The 26,449-nt window shown below is 33.9% G+C and overlaps 2 protein-coding genes across 8 annotated transcripts in view; one reads left to right on the top strand and one right to left on the bottom strand.

The window, feature by feature from the left end:
• The window catches only part of LOC123716395, a 57,941-nt gene extending 49,596 nt beyond the window's left edge, over window positions 1–8,345 (top strand). For 3 of the 7 annotated variants that reach the window (XM_045672124.1, XM_045672123.1, XM_045672117.1), the window contains 9 exons: window positions 82–218; window positions 2,954–3,113; window positions 3,205–3,362; window positions 3,524–3,680; window positions 3,801–3,961; window positions 4,897–5,092; window positions 5,171–5,348; window positions 5,428–5,615; window positions 5,899–8,345. In XM_045672124.1, the coding sequence (XP_045528080.1) occupies window positions 82–218; window positions 2,954–3,113; window positions 3,205–3,362; window positions 3,524–3,680; window positions 3,801–3,961; window positions 4,897–5,092; window positions 5,171–5,348; window positions 5,428–5,615; window positions 5,899–5,984 (1,421 nt within the window). In that variant the 3' untranslated portion in view covers window positions 5,985–8,345. The remainder of the gene's footprint in view (window positions 1–81; window positions 219–2,953; window positions 3,114–3,204; window positions 3,363–3,523; window positions 3,681–3,800; window positions 3,962–4,896; window positions 5,093–5,170; window positions 5,349–5,427; window positions 5,616–5,898) is intronic. The other 4 variants (XM_045672122.1, XM_045672121.1, XM_045672120.1 and 1 more) reach the window with 4 other exon arrangements.
• Window positions 8,346–22,792: 14,447 nt separating this feature from the next.
• On the bottom strand, window positions 22,793–25,527 carry LOC123716206 (G protein-activated inward rectifier potassium channel 4-like). The gene is made up of 3 exons (XM_045671831.1): window positions 25,441–25,527; window positions 25,217–25,298; window positions 22,793–24,833 (listed from the first exon to the last, which is right to left on the bottom strand). Exons 2-3 carry the CDS (start codon window positions 25,290–25,292, stop codon window positions 23,764–23,766), a joined length of 1,146 nt encoding a protein of 381 aa, XP_045527787.1. The 5' UTR covers window positions 25,293–25,298; window positions 25,441–25,527; the 3' UTR covers window positions 22,793–23,763.
• Between the last annotated feature and the right edge of the window lie 922 nt (window positions 25,528–26,449).

Genomic DNA, 26,449 nt, shown 5'->3' with positions numbered 1-26,449 from the left:
CTTAAAGTTAGATGAAATAATTCTCAAATTGATTATTAATATTTTGAAAATTGTTTAAGTTATTTTCAATATTTGTTACAGACCCACCAATACCCCAAATATCTGTGATTGAACCGAGGGAAGCCCACCAGCTTCGCGAAGACGAAGATGCTGTATTGTTATGTTCTGCCGATGCATCACCACCAGCATTTAACTTTTCATTCTATAAGGGTTTTGAGGTATGGTGTAAAAACTCATGTTGTTTACAGTTTATATGTCATTATTGTGAATTGATAAGTACGCGACTTAACCTGCGTCCCTTGTGTCTCAGGATATAACTTACTAAATGCATAAAGTCAGAGTTCAGCAAAATTTGAAGTCGTGATTAGTTGAGTATTGTTTCTAGAACATCACTTTACTGGCCAAGCGTGTTGTAAAGCACTCGAATCAAGTCCAGTTTTGTATGTTATGCCATAAATTCGCGTACACATTAGTTAATTTTTTTTTATAAAACATTTATAATAATATTAGTTAACTAACCAGAAAAACGACGCAATTCCAGGCATTTTATAGAATTCAGCATAATTTCTCATATGAGTAATATAACTTGCGTAGATTCATAATATAAGTTTTGTTTTTGTAACTTGATAATGAGATACGTGTAGTGAGATATGAGTACCATCTAAATAAACTTCATCATGCGTTCACGAAATTAATGTATGTAGTTACAGCGTATAAATTATTCATTGTTATTAGCTGAGTATTATATTGAAAGTATAAACTTTAACCCTTTAGACCCTTTTTTACGAAGTCGGTATTTTGACGGTACCAAATTTATATACAGTAGCATATCCGAACCAATTCGACTTAGGGTCCTTTAAGAAAAAAGGGTACCAATTCTTTATAGGCCGACAACGCCAAAATTGTCCAAAACATTTAATGAAACTTGCATGTATATACCAAGGGATCCAAAAAGGCTGTGGGTTCCTGCATGCTGCACCACGATATATACAAAAAAATTATACGCCATGGGTATCAACATATTTAATCGCCTTCGTAAAAGTAATAGATCACAGTCGTGTAATTCTTTGTAGGGAAACGATTATGTTTAATGTTCTTATATATAGTATTATAAACATTAATATGACATTTGCATGCCTATTTATATATGGCTGATTGTGCGGTTTTTTTCTAATTACATAAGTGGTCCCATTTTACAACTATCCTAGCAAATAAACAATATTATTATTATTAAAGGTAAGTACATTTAAGCTAAGTTTTAATGCGTTGCGAATGTGAAAATCGCGATTGGACATCGTGTTGGATTAAAATTAATAGGACAAGATAAGCCAAATTTTATCATTTATAGTAATTATCACTGTTAACGTCAAAGCTTAGAGTTGTTACCTTCTTGAATGCCATAAAAGTTCACAAATAGTTTGATTAGGAAATTGGATTAAACAATACGATTTGATATGTCGCAAGTGAAGTCAATTCACGCAAATTGAAACTTAAGTCTACATGACGTGACTCGTAGCGTGACAACACGTGACTGGGTAATTAGTATTGAATTAATTCAACATAAAAATTACATTTATTATGCCGTAAAAGTAATAACTTTATAATAAAGCTTCATTAACTTAGTTCGCTATTATATAGTTTTTGAACCATAACGTTCTCGATGAGAAAATCGCAATGTATTGTACTATATCAGATACTTCTTACAGTTATTTTAATGAATAAACAATATATATATATATATATATAATTAGAATGAATGCCCAAAAAATGCCCATGTCAGATACCTAGATACCACACCAGATTCTCACTCTTAGTAAAGTCGGATAGTACATTAATCACGCATAGTCGGTTCTTTCGTCACAGTCGGCTGCGGCGTTTATCTTCAGTTCTCCCTGTGTAAATAGTTTCAAAAAGTCGTGGCCATTCAGGATCTACGCTATGTGGGGTGCGAATTGCCTTGTCTTGACTTATTTATGTACCACGTTTGCACCTTTGTAATTTTTTTTGTGACTAAGACTGTTCCTCCTCGCGTTCGTTTAAGGTATCTAATGGCTAGTTAGCCGTCGCAATTAGAAAAGCGGGTACGCGTCGTACCTAATTTGCGTCCAAGCCCCAGTGCCATCAGGAGAGTGCCTTCGCGAAAACGTACGCCCGCTCTTTTTCCGGTGTACCAACGTGCGCCTTTACCCATTTACATGGCGCTCTTCCAGATTCCGGAAAATTTCGGCTGAGCACCGTCGCATTTAGCCTTACTAAGGCTTAACTTACCTTATACATTAGTCTAGTATTAGTCCATGCCTACACCTTGCTTTCGCTTCCGCGGACGATTTGCGTTTTGTGAATAAGTTTTCCATAGAGAAGTCATCAATTTCCAGTCCAGATTTTTGCAAGTTATTTTAAGTCTTAAGCAGGATAGGTAGCCTCAGTGTTTAGTGTCACCACCATTCCATTGGTTTTTTGAGTCGCAATCAAGTTCGTAGCAAGCTCTTTTGCGAGATCAGCATGACATAATCTGCCAAAATTTCTCATTTTCTCAGCATCTATTTCTTTTTTCGAAAATTAAACAATAAGTTCTAGAGATAGGTCCGGCCGTCGAGGCAAGTGCTATCCTGTAGTTGTTATTTTCATGATTTTATGGCCTGTGTGATTGAGGACGATGCCCCTGTCCTAGTAATAGCTGTTCCATACTCTTTTTGCAGGACATTATTTTTTCACGAGTCGTACCACCATAGCGACCCGCTTCCAAAGGACCGGAAAGGAAATTAAGTCCACGCGTTCATGTTGAATTTCCATCGGAAGATGCACTGTTGTCCTGTAGTTTCTAAGGGCTAAAGCAAGCATAAGATGGATAACATAATTGATGATGTGGCTATTTCATGGAATGGATAAATTAAATGATCGAGCCACGACGTAAATACCTAATATAACCTGATAAATAGACTTTTACTTACAGGACCACCTCGTGCGTGACGATCCTGTCGGTGGTATATCTGTGGAAGGACAAAAACTGTTTCTTCATAATCTGAGAAGGCACCATGCAGCCAGATATCGGTGCAGAGCGTGGAACTCAGAAGGCAGTGGATTAAGTGAAGCACTTAGTTTGAATATATTATGTTAGACTCAAATTACAAATTATTACAGAATTTTTACTAATTATTTTCTTTTCGACTTTCTATAATTTAATAAGTTATACTATTTCTTTAGCTCGACCAGAATGCTCTGCCGGTAACGTTGTTCAGCAAATAGCTGGTGCCCCAGGAGGTGAAGTCAGAGCTCGCTGTTCTGTTAGTGCTCCTTCCGCAAGAGATGCTGGACCACTTAAGTTTTATTGGACTTATAATGGGACCAGGGACGTTCTGCCAGTGAGTTAACCAGGATTCATAAAAACAATTAAAATGAAGTAATCGTTCTTTTTTTCACTTTTCTGTTAAAGAAGGGAGTTACGAAATATTGAAAATTAAACGCGCCTGTCGGTGAGAAGGGTACATGTTCAAACTCATTAAGAGACATTCTTTATTTTAAGATTCCTGTATCAAACGTCACAACAATGGGTTCAAGTAGCACTGCTATCCACGGTTTACCTAGTATTGATGACGAGGAATTAGGCTGGTTGGCCTGCTGGGCTAGGAATGATATTGGAAACCAAAGAGAACCTTGCTTATTTAGGATCATGCCAGCTGGTGAGGGTACCTTTATATCCTTACTTGAGATTTTTTGTTATTTCTAATATTGTAAACAGTAGTACAAATATCATTTCAAAACATTTTGACTAGCTATAGAAAATATTTTTTTTGCATCAGGATACCCCGAACCACCAAGCAATTGCGAAATAGAGAACGACATTATAAGATGTGAGGCTGGACATGACGGCGGTCTTCCTCAGTGGTTCGTAATGGAGGCCCTTGGGGTTAAACAGCAAGAAATACAACGAAATGATCTGGATTCTGCTATGAATGATCAAGTATGAAAATCATTTTATTCATGTAACTAAACTTAACAATGAAAGAAACAGTAATCATAAACTAATTAAAAATTACTAAAACGAAAATAAAAACAAATTTAAAAATGTTGGTCCCTGTGGCAGTGTACCTTTAACGCTGACAGCATTTCCTCGCTGTATTGTGATACTTATGCCTTGAGCGAAGAAAACACAAGGCACTCTGGGGTCGCCACCTACCACGCGCTAACTTAACTCTTTAATTAGCGCCTGTGTACTAGGGAACTAAATCGCAGTTGGAGGAAAGACTCGTATATTTGAGACGTTTATTATTTTCCGCCTGCTTTGCGGCCGCCTTAGGTTTTTTGCTTGTCCGAGGCAGGTGAGATGGAGAAAAAATTATCCATACTAGTAGCATCCCAAAATATATTCAAGTTTTGATAGTATGGCCTTCAGGCGTCCACGCGTCGGGTTGTATCTCTCACTCCCAAAAATATGGCGAGGGTGCCAATGGATGCGTGTATGCGGTGATGTAAGTTATTTCGACTAAGATCACCGTATACACGAGTTGCACGTTGTTCCTACGAGAATTTAAGTGCGTGCTTCTATTTCATCATGCCTTCTGCTGATAGAGGATCTTTCACAATCTGCGACAAATCTTTGTTTGTAATTTGTTTTATTATTTTTTATTACTAAAGATGTCATTTGGAACATGGTGTAATGGTTGCTGCTCCCTATAAACATTTTGTAAGACAAAAATCTTGACGATTTAATTCTTCTCGTCCATTCGACGACCTTGATTTGAGAACTGAGAACAATTACTGCAATTGTTACATTTGTAAATGGTGCCTAAATTAATAAATAATTTTGAATTTGAATTTAAATTCAGAGGGTATAGTAATATAAAATAATATTATTCTAAATAATCTGACAGGCTTCAATGGTCATATGTTTTACAGGGTATCTCTGGGCGTGGATTAACTGAGACAGTGTATAAAACAAGTAATGATGCGACACCTCAATTTCCCCTTGACTCACTTTCTCCTGGTCGCTATACATTTCTAATATATGCTGTTAATCCTCGTGGTCGATCATTACAACCCGCTGCTCTACATAGTGTTCCTGTTAGGACTATGGAAGACCTCGACCGACCAGGTAAGTGTAAATCCAAAGTCTTGTGTTTAAATCCACAAATTCAAATAAAAAAATTATAAAAATAACTATGTGTGACAGGTTCACTCCAGACCATGACACCATCTCCACCACAACTGAGTCCCCAAGATAACAGCGTGCCTTTGCTGGTTGGTGCAGTACTTGCCTTGGTTATGCTAACCATTCTTACTACTCTCTGCGTTACGTTAGTAGTAATGTGTAAGAAGAAACCACGTCGTACACGGGACACTGAACAGAAGTAATTTCAAATTTGATAAATTATTTGAAATCTATCTATTCTATATAATCCATTTAATTTTTTTTTCTATTTGATATAGTGCCCTGACCCGTAACGTTGGAGTGTCTATGTATAGTGGAACAGCACTCTCCCCGAGCATAGTTCCGACCGTCGTAGTACGCGGTCACCGGGGATCTAGAGTATTAGCTGCTCGATGGTCAGGAGTCTTGGATGATACGCCACTTGCTGTACTTGCATTAGATACAAGGCCACATTGTAAGCTTGAAGGTATATAAATACGATAACGTTCAATTATATCAAAGTGTAATTTTCAATGAGTTATATTTATCATGAGATAATTAAATTTGAACGATATCTTTAATTATGCAAGATTTTTAAGGGGAGTGACTTTGTGAGTGATATGACCTGCTTATATAATATAAGTTCGCCTGCGTAGGTGAGATTTATAGCCAAATATAGATAATTAAAAGTATTTAAATATTTACAAGGGATCAAAATATATTAATAGCTTATAAGTAATAGTTTTTAAAAAAGGTTTTCTATTTTCCAGCAGATATGGACATTAACAGTGATGACGATATCCACGAAACTGAATTTATACGGCACGAGAACATGGAGACGCAAACTGATTCCTAAAGTAACCTAAAAATTTACAATTATATTAGCGTTGTTTACAATAATGTCGTTGCAAAAAGATATTAGATTACCACGTGACTTCAACTTTAAGTACCACGTAATTACAAGTTTGCGTTAACAGTGGTTTATTAAAATTTTTGACCTCATTATTGTTTCTTGTTAGCGTTATTAGCCTATTATTGAAGGTACGTGGTAATCTAGTAGTACCTTATTGCAGAGTTTCCCAAGCCTCACCTCAGTCTTTCCAAAATTCTAATGTCCCCTATATATATTTTATAATACAAAAAATGGAAGTTTTCACTTAAGAAACTTTAGCATATTTTCGAAAGTAATCACTAGAAAATTGTTAGTAAACACTAATTAAATTTTCAAAATATAAAATTTAAGATGAAATTCAAATAAAAATAATTTTAAGAAATTTTGGAAGAACCTCCTTAACCCCTTGAATTGCACCCTGTGGGGCCAACGTTGGGTAACACTGCTCTATTGTTATTTTGTTCATTCAAGTGATAAGTTATATGCATTCAGTATTATTTAAGTGATATAAGGTAGATATTCAAGATGGCGTGTACTAGTATATTATTCGTCATTAATGATAAGTTTTTACTATAGATTACCCTTTATATAACTGAATAAAATGCAAAACGAAGAATATAAATGGCTATGTGGAAGGTTCGGAAGTGAGACGTAGCCCTTCCAAAACATATTCAATGCTTTTCTTACATACCGATGTCATATGATGCACAAACTACTTTATATTGACCACAATCGTATTTTATGACATATTTTCTTGAAAAAAAAAAACATATATTTAAGGTATTTTATATTTAAATAACTTAAACATTGTAAATATAAATTCACCAAAGAATCTGCATTACCAGCCGTAGCTTTCCATATAAATAGAACATTTCTTTTTACGGGTATATTTTTAAGTTCTAGAGATTATGTATTTTATTTAGTTAAGTTACTTTAGCAAACAGACTCAAAATTATTTTTATTAATAAATTACATTTATTTTAATTGACAAAATGTAATTTATTAATTAATGTAACACATTGATCACTTAGAAAGTCCAAATACTAAACAATTCTAAATTTACATTTACTGACAGCTCTTAAATGAAAGCGTAGAACGGGCGAGAAGAACTGGGAATAAACTCTCCGAAACTTTTTTAAGGTTACAAACCTTAAATATGAAAATTCCAATAAAGGTATTATAATAATTACTATATAGTCAATAATGTTTCGTTGAAAGTAGGGTAATAACATTGAATAGAGTATTTATATTACCATAAATTTTAAATTATTTCATCTCTGTTCCTTTTCACAATAGTCTAAATACTTAAAGCAATGTGCATTTTATAATCCATAACATTACAAAAAAATATAACCATGTATAATGAGTGTATTTCTGGCGACTGTACACATGTCAAGTGCCTAGCTTCTTCTTGGTCTCGAGTCTTTAGGTGTCGACAAGAATACGATGTGTTATGTTACATACGCGTTTTCATAGATAATGAAAAAGTTTGTCTCGATGTTGTGACTGTTAGAAAGGGACAAAAGATAATATACGAGTAGATTCTCGATCACGGACGACCTCGTGATGTTTCGACGAGTATGAGTACGACAGTCGTCAAAAATATCCATAATATGACTTTAAGCACTTTGAATGGTACTGTGTTTTAGCGAAAACAATCTTTTTCTTTTAGTCAAATCTACGATGTCACATGAATGTATACGTTTTAGTATCACAGCAATCAAATTTTGTTCCATAGGATGATATATTAATAAATTATATTTTAATTACATCTAAAATGTATTTTTTATCTATTTTTAGATCGCCGTTTAGATACAACTAGAAATTTCCGCAAAGCAAATAATTTACATACTAATTAGAGTACTTTGTCAGATTTGACCTAATCTCTGTTTGTATGGATTTATGCAAAATTAAATAAGATGTATTTGTCATTTAAATACATAAAAACTCTTAAACCCAATATCACGCATTCGAATTCCGCCTAGGCATCAAGAAAGATTTTTTTGTATGTACACAATAACACTTGCGAAGTGCTAGAATTATGGCAAATAAGAAAAATATCATAAACGAACTACTACGTTTCTATATAAAAAAACGCCTGGTATTTATAGTTTCCTTATCTGTATATTCCGAACAGTCTTATACAATCTACTTGTAGCATTAATAATTAAGCTGACGCAAGAGCACACGAAGCAAAGATTTTCTAAGTAAGTAAAAATCAGGCCAGCCAGAGCTGAAAGCTTCCGAACTGAGTTAAAACCCGTGTAAGTTTTCTTTGCACTTGTTCTTTGGTTACTTAATAACTTAATTTGAATAAATGATATTTATTGCAACCGAGACAGTTTTATTATTTCACTAGATTTTACGAGTAGAAGTCAGTCAGAATAACGAAAAAACAATGGGTAAAACAAATATATAGAGATTACCTAGAGCTATTCGCGGGACTCTGAACGCTGTCGTCGTAAGTTTTGATTGAACGAAGGAATTTCTCCATATACAGATACATATATACAGCATTCTTGTTAATTCGACATATTCACGTTAGGAGATGATAGGGATGAGTATTTGCGAAAAATTTAAACCACCATATGGATTATTCAAAAGTGAACCATTTTTAAGTACGAACCTTTTTAGAAAAAAAAAGTTAAACTTATGAATATTTAAGAAAGGATAAATTTAAATCGTACTTTTCTATAGATTTCTAAAAAAATAAACACTGGTTATTAATCAGTATTATATGGATATGATTATTATTGGTACAATAGTCGGTCTAAATTTAAAGATGCAAAACGAAAAACGATATTACTCAATAAAAATATATATCCATTAAACCCTACAACGAGCACGTCTAACTTACCAACTCACATTACTAATTGATACCCAAAGAAAAATATACTCGAGTCATTGTTTGTGATGAGAGATATGTATGATGTATGTGTAGGAATTTTACAGTATCGATAAAATTTCTTGTTAGAGATTACTATTTAAAATTCACAACGTCAAGAATTTGGCAGCAAGATAACAGTATTGGCACGGAGTTGATCTATTAAAATTATTTCCTACATGTTGGTATAGTGATGATTAACAAGCTTTTTATAGTAAAATTGGATTTTTAAGCTCTTAAACTTGCAATACTTTTGCCAGCTGAGGCGCACTAAGTAATTTGTTTTGTTGACTGCTTAATATCAATATTCTAACGATGAACAAAAATCAAAACAAAAAAGACTTAGTACAAATACACACATTTATTAACTTATCAAGATACAGCCTTGGATGTCTCAGCAAAATACTTTTTAAAAATATACCATGGAACAATCACAAGGAACGAACTACCCAAGCCTGGCTCGAAACCAACGTTCGGGACTTTTTAAGAGCTGAAGACTGGCCCTCATCTAGCTCAGACCTCAAACCTCTAGCGAAAAGCAAATCCCAAGTGTGTTGACATTTTAGCTATGAAGATGTTATGTACATTTATTTACACAGCATTTTATTTAAATCCTTTAAAAAATAGCGTGAAGTGAACGTAGATTACGTTAAAAAAGCGTCATATGCGTATGGACCTACTCAAATCGAAATTTAAACTTTTCATCTTACAAATGCCCAAATTTCCTAACAAAAATTTTACCCTTGTCTGTCAGTCCACATTAACACGGCTTTACGAGTATAAATTGTTTCCTTTACCAAAAAAATAATGAACAACAATCAGCATTGAGATTTCTGGTATTTATATAAATCTAATGCCTGTTATTATTAATATAATTATTTCGTAGAATTGTATGAAAGTATGTAATTTCTTGGAGAATTAAGCCAAAAGTTACCTTCAGAGTATAACATATTTTTATTGCCATATTCATATCAATGCCAAGTCATATTATTATATTTCACCAGAAGATGAGAAGTGCTAACAGCCCAGACGTGTCCAATAAGCGTTATGTATGAACGACAATGCGCAGACTTCATTTTTGAAAGCGACAATTTATTTTCTTTGTGTAGGGCCATGAATTTAAGAAACAAAACGGAGAGATATAATCGCTATATAGAAGTTAATTACAGAAACATATTATTGCCATGCTAAAAACATAAGAATACTTAGATAATAGTCGAAATTGTATGTAGTTTATTCATCTGTTGTATATTTCTTTTAAATATACAACAGATGTAGATTATCTTACCCAGACAGATAAGAAAATAATTTGTAAGTCCTAGATGTTTGTCCGTTTAGTACAGTGGCTCAGACTTCCTCTATCATCAGTGCGAGGGTAAGATTAAAAATTCTGACGTAACAGTAAATATACATAAACACGCCAAACCCAGCAGTCACGGATGTCTTACCCAGTTTAACTTTTAGGACTATTGTCAGTATAATAGACATATACCAAACATGTTTTTTTTGAAAACCGTCAATTTACAGCAAATTATTAAAGTATACAATATGGAACTAAATGAACCAGCTCAAATGAGCATACCCGTGCCTCCGAGTAATCAAAGCTTTCGGTTGTCCTATGCCATCAAAACTATCGTCACGTAGAATATTCACCCCAAAGAAAATGGAATAGAAAGAGCAATGTTACATGTCATACGTATTCTCCTCTTCATTGGCCAATAGATTATCCGGCGATTACCTCAGTTGGACCGATTAATCTTATAATACATTAGAGAACATTAGAAATGCAAGTTTTATACCTCCAACCGAAACAACTCAAACGCGGTTTTCCTTGCCTTCCCTAAGACAAGTCACGCCGGGTTAGTAATATGGAGCGAAGTGCGGTCGGAAAGGCGTTGCTTGACTTTTCTCATTCGCCTTATAACTGACAGGCGTTCGAGATAACTAGATCAGTTTGAGTCTTCGATTTGCACCCAACGAATGCCATGACGTCCATGTTGACTACAACGCTTTGTTTGACGACAACATATTGAGATTAGGCTTAAGAGACAAAGCCAAATTCTTTTTTATAAAAAAATCATACTGATTCTAATGATTACTAAATATAAAGGGTTTCCAAGATATATCAGTTTCGATGAGGTTCTGTCAATATCTTTAACACTGATAAGCCAAATTTTAATTTAGTAAGAATACACAATATTATGAATTGACTTTATTAGCACAGGTTTCACTTTGTATAAATTTGTTTATTTATTTAATTAACACATATTATTAATTTCTACCAGTTAACAAAATGTACTTTTAAAATTTTTATGCTTCGGGCTTAGACTTTTATTGTACACAGCAAATTTATATTCCCTCTACAAATTTTAGGACAGACGTCAATAATGTTTTATAAACCATCAAAGGGCTTGCGTAAAGCATCTTCTAAGTTATTAACTTTAGATTGCAGTAAACTTAAGATCGCTATACTTTTATGACCGAATTAGAAGACATTATATGGAGGGGTTTTGCCAACGTTTAGGTAGGTCTATCAAACGATTATCAATTTTATGCCGCGGAAATAAGCGCTATTGTAGTATTATCTTATATATTTGTTTTGTTGTGTTTATGTTAAGGTTTAGTAGGGAAATATCCATTTTTATGAGGTAAGAATGGTCGGGTTTTGTATGGTGGCGGATATTAATGCTGTTTATTTAGGCCTGTCGTCAAATAACTATTTATTTTGTGGTTAATTGATACTAATAAATAACTTAACAGCCGAATATTACCCCTAACGTATAAATGGATTAAAAATACAACGATAAACAGGTTGATTAAACTATTACTTAATGACTCTATCGTTGCTGAATATTCTATTTATATTTTTCTTTTCTGTTTTTACAGAAACCTAATACTGATTTAATACAAAATTATACATTGTAAAAATACTCTAGGAGCTTAAGTATTTTTCAAGAAATTGGTTTTAATTCTTATCATATTAAAGTTTTTATTAACTCGAACTCAAATTCAAAATAACTTTAATCGTATAGGTAAACAAGTACATTTATGAACGTCAACAGAAAAAAATATAAATTGATTCAAAATGTACAAGTCAAGAGAGTAGACCGGGCAAGAATGTAAGAAACTCTCCGCCGATTTTTGTAATCGCTAATTCAATCCTAAAGATCATTTAAATATTCGTCGAATTTATAAAAAAAACTTCTTGATTAATTTACGTTTAACGGAAGCTTATAGCGCAGTTGGCCTAGAGGCTCGAGCGTGCAACTGTCATTTCTAAGATCGTAATTCGAAATCCCAGCTGTGCACCAATGAACTTTTCCAAGTACGTGACACACAGTACATTTAACACTCGCTCGTACGGTGGTACTACACTATCTTTTAAAAATGTTTGTAAGTAATTTTATTATTGACAGTTTTAATCATTAACTTACTTTACGGTTGCTTATTGCATAATATAATAATAAATTGTAATAATATTACAATAAATAGAAGTTACAAGTATTTTAACTGTTCTAATTACTGATTCATAGATGAATAGATATCTTAATTTACAAACGCCTGTAACACAGAGTTGCTAACGGAAGACAATTTATTAAGAACTGTAACTCGACGTTATATAAAACCTGGCCGTGCCAAAATAATAATAAGTTCATTCTAAGCTGCTCGCGAGAAAGATTTAAAATGATTTATGTGCTTATAATGTTGCCAACAAAATATTATGTCATTTTCTTGTATGACTTTATGTTCGTATAATTTTATAACTTCTAACACAATACTGATTTATTAACTGTAAAATATATATTGTATTAAGTCGAAAAAATATCGTCACTCCATCGAGATTAACTTCGTAATTAGCGGGTTAGTGGGTAAAGTGCGAGCACAAAAGACAGGAATAATTATCGTACAAAATTTAATTTTGTTCTACTCCTGTTAATACAATAAATAATCTTAAATTTTCTCTCTATGTATCTAACCTGTTAGGAGGTCCAGACCAAATTAAACTAATTTTTTTAAGCATCATTCATTGTGTGTCCCATTACAGATTATATTTAATAAGTGTATGTCCAGTGGTTGTTACTGATTGCTGGAAATTATCTTATATACAGAGTGATGTTGAAAATTACCGAACGATTTCAATACTTTCTGCAATTCCTAAGGTCCTGGAAAGATTAGTTCATCGACGCATTAATCCCAACTTAAGGCACGTTATTATAAACCAACAGCATGGATTCGCAGCTGCTAAATCTACTCTCTCTAAAGTCCTTTTTTCTACTAATAACATTTTGCTTCATTACATATGATGCTTTTACAAAAGCTGCCTTTAATGGTATTAAGGGCAATCTTTTAAGATGGTTTACAGCATATCTATCTAATCGTGTACAATCGGTCAAAATAAATGGATTTACTTCTTCTCAAATAGTAGTTGAAATCAAAAAGTTTTATTGTGCTGTTTTGAATTTTATAACAAAAATGTCAGAATATTGTTTAATTTGTGCTAAACTTTTAACTGAAAGTGAAGTTGTTATTGTTGAACTTGGTATGAAGACAATCATTAATGCAAGTTATTCATTTTTTTCCATTGAACAATCTTTTTTAGTAATAATTTGGCCATACATTAAATAAATAAACACTACATTAGCCAAATTGATAAAGTGTACGCTCACAGTTCTAAAGAAGCTAGAAAGGTACAACGTGGGCCACATCCTGCGTTAGCGATGGTTTGGTGGGGCATGTCTTATCAAGAAGTCACTAAACTACATTTTTGTGAAAAAGGAGTGAAAACTTCAGCCAAAGTGTATCAAGATACAGTATTGTAAAACCTCTCAGCAATACTCTTTTAAAAATATACCGTGGACTTTCTAGCAGGATTCTGCACCTGCTCACAAGGCACGAACTACCCAAGCCTGGCTTAAAACCAACAAAGCGAAGTTATTTATTTCGAAACTCTTTTTCCAAGGTGAACATACATATCAAGCTTTGAAATAAGTTTTGTGGGTTCAATAAAACTGTATCACTGGAGTAAAACCCAATAATCTAATTTAATCATAACTTGCTCGACGTAAGTGGAGTTGACGTGGAACGGAATGAAAAGTTATAAGTAACATCTTGATAGCTTTGAATTTTCCGAAACCCTATGATAATTCAATTTTTTATCTTTAAATACCTTTTTATATATATCTTAATAATTATAAGATAAGATTTATAAAAAAATGTCACCTATAATGTCGACTATAATCGAATCCACTATCATTGAAACACCTTAGTCTGTAAAATCACGAATCATTTACTAGCTCAATTAGTAATTGGCTGACATTTTCTTTAAAATAACCTGTAGGTCATCGTCATGTATGACGTCATCAACTTGATCAATTTGATCCCGATTTTGTCGATGAACATCTTAGCGTTAGCGTAAGAATGTGGAAGTTCTTTGTGGACTTTATGGTCGTGAACCAATGTTGGAGGGATCTACTGCTCCCCGGCTGATACTCTCCTATCCGGGTTACAAATTGTAATAATCCTTTGTGCCACGGGCGGGAGTTTACGTGTACGAGAGGACGTCTGTTCTTGTCACCTCGGGACGCTTGAATGAACGGACGGAACGGATTTTCTGCTTAAACTACCAAGTTTCTGTCGCCCATCCTCTGGTTTTTTCGGATAGCGCGTGGAGTACTGTGCTTACTACGCGCCCTCTACAGCCTGCAGATTGGGATGGGATACGGTCTTTCATACCGTCGGATGCTCTAAAATCCGTCGCTGACACTGTCACCGTAAAAGTTCTGCAGAGCATGATACTCTTTATTCCATTTTCTTGGGTGGTGGCAAGTCACAGCCGTGGTTTAAATGTTCTTGAAAGGCAGCCTTGCGTAGAAGGCTGCAACATCTAGTGATGCCAATACCAGCGAACTAAAAAAAGCATACAATTCTGCATCCAGCTCCTTCAAACAGGATATTGCTACGAAAAACTCTGAGCACATTGCCAGATTTGTTGAAAGGCCCGCCCGAAAAATTGGCCCGCCTCCTTTCAGGGACTCGAGCCTTCTGGTCTTTCGCCAAAGCTGTTCTAGGGAGTTTTACCAGTCCTCCATTCCAAGACTACACAGGGAGGACTCGCTCGTACTAAGAACGTACGAAGCGTTTTTAAAACAGCACACAGCAGCACAACAGCTACTGCAGTATTTCCAAACAAATTTGCCTCTACCCTACCTTTAAGGAAAGAGGGTACCAATTCTTAAATTCTCTCTATCTTCTAAAGATCTTGCATTGAAATGTCCAAGGGCAGCGGTAACACTTAACATCAGATGAGCCTCTGGCCCGTTTGTACGCACAGGCCTCCTGTTATATAAAAGCTAATAAAAAAGACTTAAAAGATAGGGGTGGTCATAATGTATATTATTTTGATTACTCACTGAAACAAGAAAGATATTCCTGTTTGTATAAAAAACTTTGATCCTATAGAAAATCACAAAGTGCTACATCTTTATCAAAAGCCGGGTACATATAACTTAGCCGGAAATGTTATATTACCGCAGCACCTTGGAGATGGGAGAAAGCTCTTACGTATCTCGTTCGATATCGACCCAATAATTCACAATTGCGTCTTCCATACACAATAATCCCATCAATTCTTTAGATGTTACTGTTAGATTGGTTTTTAGACATTTAATGTAATTTTTTTATTTTTTTATAAATCATATGAAAAAAAATTGTCTATAAAGTCGGCAGTTTAACGTGACAACATCACAAGTATTAGAGTGGAGCAGAGATAGATGATCCCCTCCCCCCTCCCCAAGACAAACAATCCGCGAAAATAGAGGACACCGTGAGTCATTTCTGCAAAAATCTGTCATCTTTTAGTCGATACCAACTCCGGGCAAATGAATACAGATAACAACTTCTCTACAGCTGTCATACTTTTGACATTCAACACCTTTCGTATTCAGTCACCGTGACCACGTCGTCGGAAAATTTAAAATTATGTAAATAATTATAAGTTTATAATAATAATACATAGCTTCAATCCGTTTAAAAAGTGTTTTCTTAAAGTGTAAACGCCATGTAAACAAAAGACAATACTAAATAAATTGTATCTAAGGGAACGAAATTCTAAGCTATCATGTCTTATATGCGCAACTGATTCATGAGGATCGTGCGGTAGAAAAAACGTGGCTTTAAATTCTAAAGGTAAGGGTAAGGTGTACCCTTAAAAGCGTTTTAGGGTAGTGTTCTCTAAGCTTTATGGGAAGGTGATAATTTTTATTAAAAAACTATTCGATTGCCATGGCGTAGCTGTCTTTTATATAGCGAGGTGCTATACACAGATAATATTGGAATTATAAAAATATTAACCAGCCTGTTACAAAAATGTTGAGTTTCGACCTTTCACTACAACCATGTAAATCAGAAGGGAAGATGTTATTGCGTATATATTTTGACCGCGGCAAATGTCGATGGTGTGTCACGACAATCTACCAAATTACCGGTTTATTGATTGATGTTTTTCCAATCTTCTGGCCAGGAAAAGATTAGAAGCAAAAGTTTTCATTTACTTAGAAGGTAAAGTGCAGAAGATGTAGATTTTTCTGTCTGGGGCAGATTAAAATTTAATATTTTTAGAAATAATATAGCGCATAGAAAGGGAAGACCGAGTTTTAAACTGGAATTCAATTTCATAATCAAATGAAATAATTTTAAACTAGAGAGATCGTGTGGTACATTAATGATAACGTTCAAAAACGTAACTTTGGCAAATAAATAGAGTTTTGATATATTCAAAACTTTAAACAAGCATCAGTTTGGCATCGCGAGTGATCCGACGAGCGAGCTGTTAGCTCGTTGCGCTAAAACGTAGTGATTTATGAGCTGGAGGCGACTCGCAATCCGCACTGCACTCACCCGACTCTTAAACTGGACACTAATGCCTTAACTGCGATTCAATAATTTATATAAAAGTTAAAGCTTAGTTATAAAATGAATTGCATTTATTCTGACACCCCCATCAAATACTTTTAATGTGTGACTTGCAACAAATTAAATTAAATTTACAAAAAAGATAAAAAGAACCATGGTTAGTAGTGTGTTTGTTTGTTTGTAGAGGATACTCCCTCTAATAAATAATCATGATACGATTATTATTAGAATAGCTTTTTCAAACTCCTTGTCCATTTGTTTCTTAATTCATGGCAGTCGATTGACAACGTACAGTTTCCTTACATTACGTTACTGAGAGATACAGTATCTGTACAAAACAAAACAAAAATATTTTTTTAGTAACTTGTTTATTAAATGGAAATGGAATTATTATGAAAGATATATCTACACTTTGGATTCCAATGCAATTTGCCAATGCTTATGTTCGTCCGTCTTATTTTACACGAAATATCACAAAACAACATAAGCTTCTAATTACACTAGGATTAGATATTTATCCTGATTTTTATTTCATCATATAACCAATAAATAAGATAAGGCAAACTTAATCTTTCGATAGAAATTATTCGAATATAATTTTATCCTCCTTTAACGCATAAGTGCCAAGCCAACAGTTGGACAAGAAACGCCGGAAAGCTGAATACTGTTATGTAACAACATTATTATAATGTAGTTAAACCACATTGTTATTTTCAACACCAACTTTTAACTCAAACTCGCGTTTACAAGTTCTACGAGTTAGCGCATGGTATAAAATAGGAGACTACTTTTAAGAAAATAATTTGAATAAGCAAATAAAATTATAGAATAATAAATTAAAGAGGATCTGTCACAGGAACAAGGAATGAGGGCAACACTCCATTAGAAAGGTGAAGGGTTACGCGTGGAGCAACGAATGTAGAAAGCCACAGGTAATGAACTATAGGAATTTTGTCGTTGAATTCACTTCATTGTACATATCATTGCTACCATAGGAAAGATACTCTAGGTACGTACCACCGTGTTTTAAGCGCACTTTAGTGACGGGATACAAGCGCATCAAGGCTGACATTCAATTATTTAATTATATTACATAACATTACGTCAATTGAATACCTCGACCTTCTAATTATCGAGGAAGATTAATCACACGTTCGCCGTGTCTAAGCACCCGAATGCATAAGAAACCAGGTGAGGTACTGAGCACGTAATAACCCGTCCCGTTAAAATGGCATCAGGTGACAGTCACTACGCAAATAACCTTAAAGAATACTTACATACTCGTAATCATTATACGATTTTAATGATATTGATAGGAGAAACACAAAATCTTGAGTCTTAGAACATATCGAACCCTGTATTACGCCATGTTAGCATCATAGATGACGCTACGCCTACACCACTTATCTCGACTTTACATTTATATACTCCCTTATAAATACTGAAACAAAAAAAAATGTTCTATTGCAAATAACATATATTACTTTTACAGTGTATTAGTTTGTATTAGTGTATTAGTATACATTAAAATATAAAATTTTAAATATATAAGGCTTATTCGAAGTGGTCTTCATTGGCCACAATACAATCGTCGAGGCCAGATATATATATATATATATATATAGAAGCGTGAACTCTTTCTATGGCAAAATGTTTCGCTGCCAATCGTACGGATTGTGCGGATTCCAAATTATCATGGCATTTTGAGCAAGCCGTACTCTATAAAACTGACTATAAATTATAATCCATCGAATTATGATCGGGACTAGACTACGGCCAGTCTTCAGTTCTGATGAAGTCCAAAAGGTTCGTTTCCAACCAAGACAGACAGAAAGGTTCGTTTGTAAAATTTAGTAATTTTTCATTGTATGCGGATTATATGAACATTTTTAAAATAATTAATAGCGCTCGAGATGTGGAGTTATTGCAAAGTGACGTCGTCGGTATACAGAGGTGGTGCGATCATAACAAAATGCTTCTAAATGCCAAAAAATGTTCGCAGATCACTTTTTCTAAAAAGAAACTACCAGTCAGCATTTGGACTACGGTAGTATTGTTTGGAACCCACAATATTTGGTCCATATTGACAGAATCGAACGAATTAACTGCCATCGATAATAGATATTTTAAATAACTTGGTAGATTTACATAATGTTTTAAGTCAAGTGAACTTCCTCTTAAAGAGGAACACAAGAAACACTTCAGTCCTTTTTTACGTTCGTGCAGTGAGGACTAACGTGGGTTGTGATGCTCCACTAAACAGATCTCTATCTGCATTGAACGACGCTCTGAGTACATGCGATGCAGATCCATTTTATGACAGTCTCCATGTCTTCAGACGTAAGATGCTGCAGCCACTGTTGATCCGGGACCAATAGTGACAATTGCATAGTAGAAATATATTAAAATGTTAAATTGCAATTGTATTATTTGTATTTTTTGGTCTGGTTTGTCTTTTGCTTTCAATGTTTAAGTTATTTTCTCTTTGTCATTTTAATGTTTCCCTTGTTATTGATTCACATGCATGTATCGTGTTATTGTATGTCATGTGTTTTCTGTAAGTGTTTCGTTAGTGTGCCTTTTAAAATAAATAAATAAATAAGACTGCGTAGACCGAGCTTTATGACCCGGCGCCGAGTCTTGCTAGAAGGACCATTCTTGGTTATTAAAATTGTGCTGTTCTTCTTCTTTTCACTACCTTCTCATGAATGGTATATTGATGATTGACACTTATGCCGATGCTTTAGTAACTTGTTCATAAAAGTATGGCTCAGTCACTCCTTCATAGCTAATACCCCAGCAAACTATAACTGAAGTCGGATATTGCATTGCGTTGCACTTTGTCGACTAATTGAAAAGCTTCTTTAGAGCTTTGAGCCGTTCATCCGTTAACTAAATTTTTCTATGACCTGACTTTGCGAACCGCTTCAGTAATTGTTTCGGTTTTACCACCCTATTCTTTTTTAAAACATCAGTTAAGAAAGTCAGTTAAAATACGCGACATGGTGTTATCTTCATATACCAAGATAAAATATCTGGTTTTGGAAAGGATTTCTTCGAATTCTTTCCCGTACTGCTTTGATCACCTTTTTCGTACGAACGCTACGTGGACGGCCAAATCTTTTTCTGTCACAAACAGAGGAGCTCTCGTTGTAGTTACAACTAATAGACCGGTATACAAACTTTAAAAATACCGAGAGCATGGAGAGTTTTAAAAATTGCATTGCACACCTACTTTGTGTAATGCAATCACAGCGATTCGGTTTTCTTTATCACCACATTCCATTTTAATATCTCAAAATTGTACAATGTTTTGGTGACACAATGAGAAAACACATGAATGATCTAAAAATGACAGGTGCAAATTCAAATGTAATATTTTGTTAATTATCAATTGTAACAGTACAGTTTGTAACAGTGTATTTATGGCCCATTTAGATGGAGAGAGTTTCTCTCCACGCGACTATCACCAGCAATAATCACCAGTAATTTATTGCTACGGGATAAGTAAGGCGATAGTTAAGGCAGTAAGAAGATTCTTACTTACGAGAATCTCGACTAGTATAAACACGATCTCGTATGACATTTTTTATGTTCATACGAGTATCGTTTAAATCGGTTTAAACCGTTTTGTGTGCGAGATGTTTCATAATTCATTAAAGTTTAGTGATTACTAGGGTATTGATCTAAAGAATGACACAAAAATCCATTAAATTTGGCGCGATTATAAAAGTAACGAGTGTTTGTGTAACACGGAAAATGAAAATTAACCCAACATATTGTTTACGTTTAATTAATTCTTGTCATAGAAGAGCACATATAATTAAAACACCCTTATGCACTGTACTCTTGGTAGCCTAAATTGGCCTAAAGTAAATTCAACTATTTAGCAATAAAAAAAACTTAAATTAAATACGTGAAACTTTATTTTCTACTTTAGGTAATTCAAATACCTTATTCGGAGGTAATTTCGATGTGTTTGAGTTTCGATGGAGATTCTGTTTGATTCCCCATTTAGCTATGATAATCATTAATTTGCTAAAAAACAATAATAAAATGCTTAATTGTGCCCTCCAGATGTTTCTCTTAAAAGTCAAGCTGTAGCAAACAAAATAATATTTTGGTACAAAAAGCTAGTTAGGAGAAATGGGATTGTAAAATATCATCCAAATATGTTCTTACAACTCACTTTTCTTGAATCCTGACAACAACCGTAATTCAAAAACCTGTCCTGTCCTATCTCATATCATGACAGAGATAAACCAATTCCTACTACTTTTTTACGTACATTTACGGGCGTCCCTCAGATATCATAATTTAGATGCGGACTTTGCCATGAAAGGAAAGTTTTCATTTCTAATTTCGCTTTTCAGAGTCACGTATCATGGAATTTTACAATATGATAGAGTGCGGTACAGATAAATACATAGCAGTATGGTTTCAAATAACATTGTTTTTTTACAAACTTATAAATCACAAACACTGTAAGTTGTTTAACTTAAATCGCATCAAAGTTTTAATAAAGCCGGATAATATAAAAATGAACCTTACGATTTTTTTAATATAAATTTTATAAGTGATGTTTATGTTGTATGTTAAAGATTTTTCTTATGAATCTCGTTTTGATGAAATATTTAAATATAGTTCTATTTAATTATTGCTAGCGGACCCAACAGACGGTACCCACATCTTGAATACTAAATTCAAATCAAAAAACATCTAATTGTAAATTATCTGAACTATTTAAATACTTATATAATCGGTAACCCACTTATTGCATTACGCCTTTGCGGGAAAAGATTCGATAGTCTTGGCTTGGCATTATTTAAATGATAATGATATGATGAATATCGGCACGATAATCTAATTGAAACTCAAAATTGAACTTCTAATTGTTAAATTATCATACTTAGTTTTGTTATGGTTCTATGGTACATCCCCAACAATGTTCAGCCAAACCGGTTGAGACGTTCTTGAACTATTAGTTATATATAACTAACACGACTTTACTTTATACATATAGATATATGACTAAAAGTTCTCCTGAGGCAACATTTCAATAAATCTAGAAACACCAATAATACTTTTAACGTTTTTTAAACCGAAATCATATATATATATATTATTAGAAAAAAAATTACCGAAAATAAATAATAACGATAACAATGGTAGTAATAATTCTTTAATAATTAATGAAATTCTGTAATAATCTTAGTAGTAATAAGGTAAAATGAAATAATTGTATTATTTGTTTTCGTGTCTATGTTAATAAAAGCCTTTTGTTAAACTTGATCTAAAAATAAAATAAGGTCATAAAGAAGTTTCACTTAATTCATGTGTACACTAGTACACGCATACAATTTGTTTAATTTGTCTTAAGATTCAGAATTATTTTACATCGGTATTGTCGATGATTAGGGCTATCTAAAAGCCCAAAACGCGTTCTATAGATCTCAGGTTAAGTCACGTACAACATTACTCGTATGACGGCCTGGAGCTAACTTCAACCTTGTATGTGTGCATAAAACGAAGTTCGCCTTTATTAATTATGTGATTCAAAATATGTCACTTCAATAAACACTTAAGTTACTCAATTAAAAATTAAATGAGTATAATCTTATTTATTTATTAACAGGTCGCACCTAGGACGTTTTGTTTTTCGTGGACTGTTTGTTTTGTATGGAGTTTTATTTTCAAAACTCACGAGATCGGAGTTTTTTATCGCAATACGGGCGGTAAAAGATGACCGCCCCGCCGATCCCAAATAAATGTGTCAAATTGTAGTTGATCGATATCTTGGCAAATAAACGATTTATTGTTGTTATTAAATAACTTTGTTATTTTGGTTTAATACACAGGACATTAGTAGTTAGAGTATTCATGAGAAGTAAATTCAATCATTGATAAATTCATTTTAATTTCTATTAAATTGAATAAGTGCGAGTCAGTTCTAGTCATTTTACACTTAAGTGGTTTAATGCTAAACAAAAAAGGACTATCAATAATGTAACATTTTAATAGGTGTTTTATTTTTTACAACTTTCATCGAAATATTTAATTACAATAACATAAACTACTTAGTGAACAGTAAACACGTCTTTTTATTTCACAATATTTTGATATTTGATACGTTTACATAACATGATAGTATGTGTATTCAGCCATTTGATTCAAACCTTTTGCTAATTAATTTTGAAACACTGATAAAAACTTTACTAATTTATTAAAGCTCATCTTAAATCTTGTTATAACTTCTTCAAAATTTTGAATACGTTATTTTCAAAATTTACTTTGAATTCGTTTGAGTCAAGCCTGCGTAATATAATATAATAATTTCGATAACGCAAACCTTTTTCGTAACTTGTGGAGAGAGTTTATTTCGTATATCATGAAATGCGAGGAGTGTTTGGCTAGTGGCTTCCGCATGCGTCCCTCATCCCTAAGGTCGTAGGTTCGATCCCCTTCTGTGCACCAATAGACTGTCTATGTGCGCATTTAACATTCGTCATTGGTCTTAGACCCAAAAAGTCAAAGGCGTGTGTCAAACCCTGCAGGTTGATCAAGTAATTGCCTATTAGATTGACAACTGATCACGAAACAGGGCCACTAATATATTTTTTTGTCATGGCAAAAGATAAAAGCATCAGCGAATGAAAAAAAAACATTAGAAAACTATGATTACCAAGCTATAACTATCATTTTTACAGTCTTATATATACATTTAACTGGTAGAAAATTTGTATTTCTTTCTCATTAGAACTTGTTTTAATTTTTTTTGAAAAATTGATTTTAATTATTGTATGAAACACAGTAGTGAGTATCAATTTCAAATAAAACTGTTAAAAGGGGCACTCGAAGGCCAAGTCAATAAAAAATTGAGGTAGTTATTTGAATTTAGAAATTACATATTTAAATACTCAGAGAATTAAACCACCTCTTTGTTACAACTCACGTCCGTTCATTAAATTCTTGCGATGTATTGAACTCCCGTGAAGTGTCCGAAATGACTGATAACAATGTGCTAAATTCACTCGCAGAACACAAAGGAGTGTCGACCTGTTGAATTTCTGATAGCTTTGAAAAATCGACATCATACATCATCCTCTCTGTATCATAGCCAATCATCGTAGCAAATCTATGACCCCAAAATATATCACACTCTATAAAACTCGACCGCGCTTGCACCGATTGACCGGTTGATTCTATCATACCTTCAAAAACGACGAGTATTTCTATTTTACTACACAACAGGTCAGCTGCTGATAGTTTGTAAAACGGACTCTGTTCATCTATCCAATGGACCACCGTAATTGGCCATAGAAAAAAAGTTTGTTCGCATTCATCTACATCAACATTCAATTCAATTTGATCGCTGATAGTCATCTGTTTGTGCTGAGTTTGAAACCTTATTACGTAGGCTTGAGGCTTTATATTCAATATTCTAGACTTCCTCATATCGCCGACTCTGAATATTAGACAGAATTTGTCATTTCTCAGATTTATAACTGCTTGTCTGCTGAAAAGAATTGTCTGCGTCCTGGCTCGAGGACGAGTCAACTTTGCGAAAAGTATGCCGACCATTATTGCCTGGAATATTGAGCTCACAATGCATTGTAAGCACATCGCAGTTACAGTCTGGGGACATTCAAGTGTGATTGCTCGCTTTCCGTATGCGACTGTTGTGTGAACTTCGATGCTGAAGAGGAAAGCCGAAGTAAACCCATATAAATTTCGTATGCACGGTGTTGTCTTTGAATCGTTTTGAGAAATGTGTAGAGGTAAGAAGTCGTCATGGTTATACGAAATAATCCAATAGATAGTTCCAAAAAAAAGCCAAATGCATGTGTGTGCGCTTACAAAATTGAGAAGGGTCCACCTCCACCTTGCTTCAACGAGTGATACGATGTAGTTGGAGAACAGTTGTCTTTGTTTTGATTTACTTTCGATATTCAGGTAACCATTTTTGAGTACGGCACGTATGTTTTTCCTACGTGTATATGAATTGATACCAGGGACACCTGAAAACAGTAATTGTAGTAAATTAGTCTCAGCCAGATGTTAATTGTTATATATGAATTACAGGATGGCTTTTAGATTCAAAAAGCTCGACCAAAGTTATACTCTACTCATTCTTATGGTGCCATCTCCTTTGAAGATTGCCGACCGTCATGACTACTTTTATTTTGGATGACGTGCTTCTGAACAATGGCTTTAGCCAAACCAATGTCAAAGAATTCAATCAATACTTAAAATTTGACGAGAAGGTCTGATTTTCATCACTGCTATTTTTTCTGATGACTATTTGAATATAATATTAAATAAGTTTTAGTTTAATAATTATTAAATAATAAATATAATATTAATATAACGCAGATTATATTATTTAAGCCGCGTTACTTACGATTTTTTGGACGATAAATTCCTGGAACTAATGGAGGTGGAATCTCGTCTGTACTTAAAGGTTCATTAAAAACCATTTTTTTCTGAAAAAACAATTATTAGTTAATTTTGTTTCGTTAGTTTCTTGAGATTATACTTTTCATGTTCGTTAATAAAAAGAGAAATTTTGTATAACACGCATATATTTATCACTAGTTTACTTCTATATTATTCATTATTACTTACCTTTTCCTAAAGAAAATCATTAGATTTTACTCAACAGCTGAATAATTGACACGAAAACGTATAATCGTAACATACATCTTTAATTAAATGCCGACTACCAGTTACGTAAAAGTATTTAAATACACTGAGAGGCGTTGATAAGATAAATTAATGACGTTAATAATAAAGAAATTACATAGCGAATCTGTAGCCTCGATTTTGTGAAGCCAGAGCAAATAAAACATTTAAATAATTTGCTACAATGTTGCGAATGGATGTTTATTTAGCGGTCTGTGAGAATGTTTGCGACACCATTTTAGGTAACAGAACGCTCATCTGATGTTAATTGATACCACCGACCATGGCCCCTCACGGTGCCAAAAAGAAGGAAGTACATTGTCAGCCCTTAAATAATTGGTACGCTCTTTTGTTGAAGGACCCTAAGTCGAATTGGTATGGAAACCGATGGTACTTTTTATTGAGCCTTGACGTTCGATGATGAAACTCAGCTGCAGGTATTGTTACAAATAACTGAATGCAGACAGACCTCACATCTCTACGCAACGCCAAGGGATCAAGGCGCTCGGAAAATGACTTGTCCTCGTCGATTCAAATTTGTAAGAGATGGCCCGGAGTAAAGTGCCGTTTCGCCCTGCTGCACCAAGCTTCTTAGAGGCTAACCTAGCCGTTCCTTCTAAGTGACCGCTACTGAACGTCATTCGGTGTGGTAACGGTCAGTTTTCCGATGCTAGCTGAGGTTTTAAGCAGAGGGTCTTCGAAGAGAGGAGTAGCGACAAAGCGTGGTTTTTAACGGAAAATACGAAAACTTTAACATAGCATAGTGTAAACAGTGAAATCTTAAGTTATGTAATAGGAGATATTTAAAAATACTTTTTTTATATGAGATAAAAAAAATTATAAATAAAAATCTTGCTTATAAATAAAAATGCGTCTTACATAACTTTAATTTATATGCTGTGTAAGACTGCAAAGATTTAAGCTTTCGTTCTTCATATATCTGGCATGTCTT

This window comes from Pieris brassicae, chromosome 11, assembly GCF_905147105.1.
Source record: "Pieris brassicae chromosome 11, ilPieBrab1.1, whole genome shotgun sequence".
Classification (NCBI taxonomy): domain Eukaryota; kingdom Metazoa; phylum Arthropoda; class Insecta; order Lepidoptera; family Pieridae; genus Pieris; species Pieris brassicae.
This window is presented reverse-complemented; position numbering and strand designations above follow the sequence as displayed.

What these genes read in the sequence shown, in the direction of transcription:
- LOC123716206 (XM_045671831.1), bottom strand. Translation starts at nt 25,292, where the DNA reads ATGGTTTTTAATGAACCTTTAAGTACAGACGAGATTCCACCTCCATTA. An exon ending in AATTTATCGTCCAAAAAATC is followed by an intron (nt 24,834 to 25,216) that starts GTAAGTAACGCG and finishes TACTGTTTTCAG; the next exon opens with GTGTCCCTGGTATCAATTCA.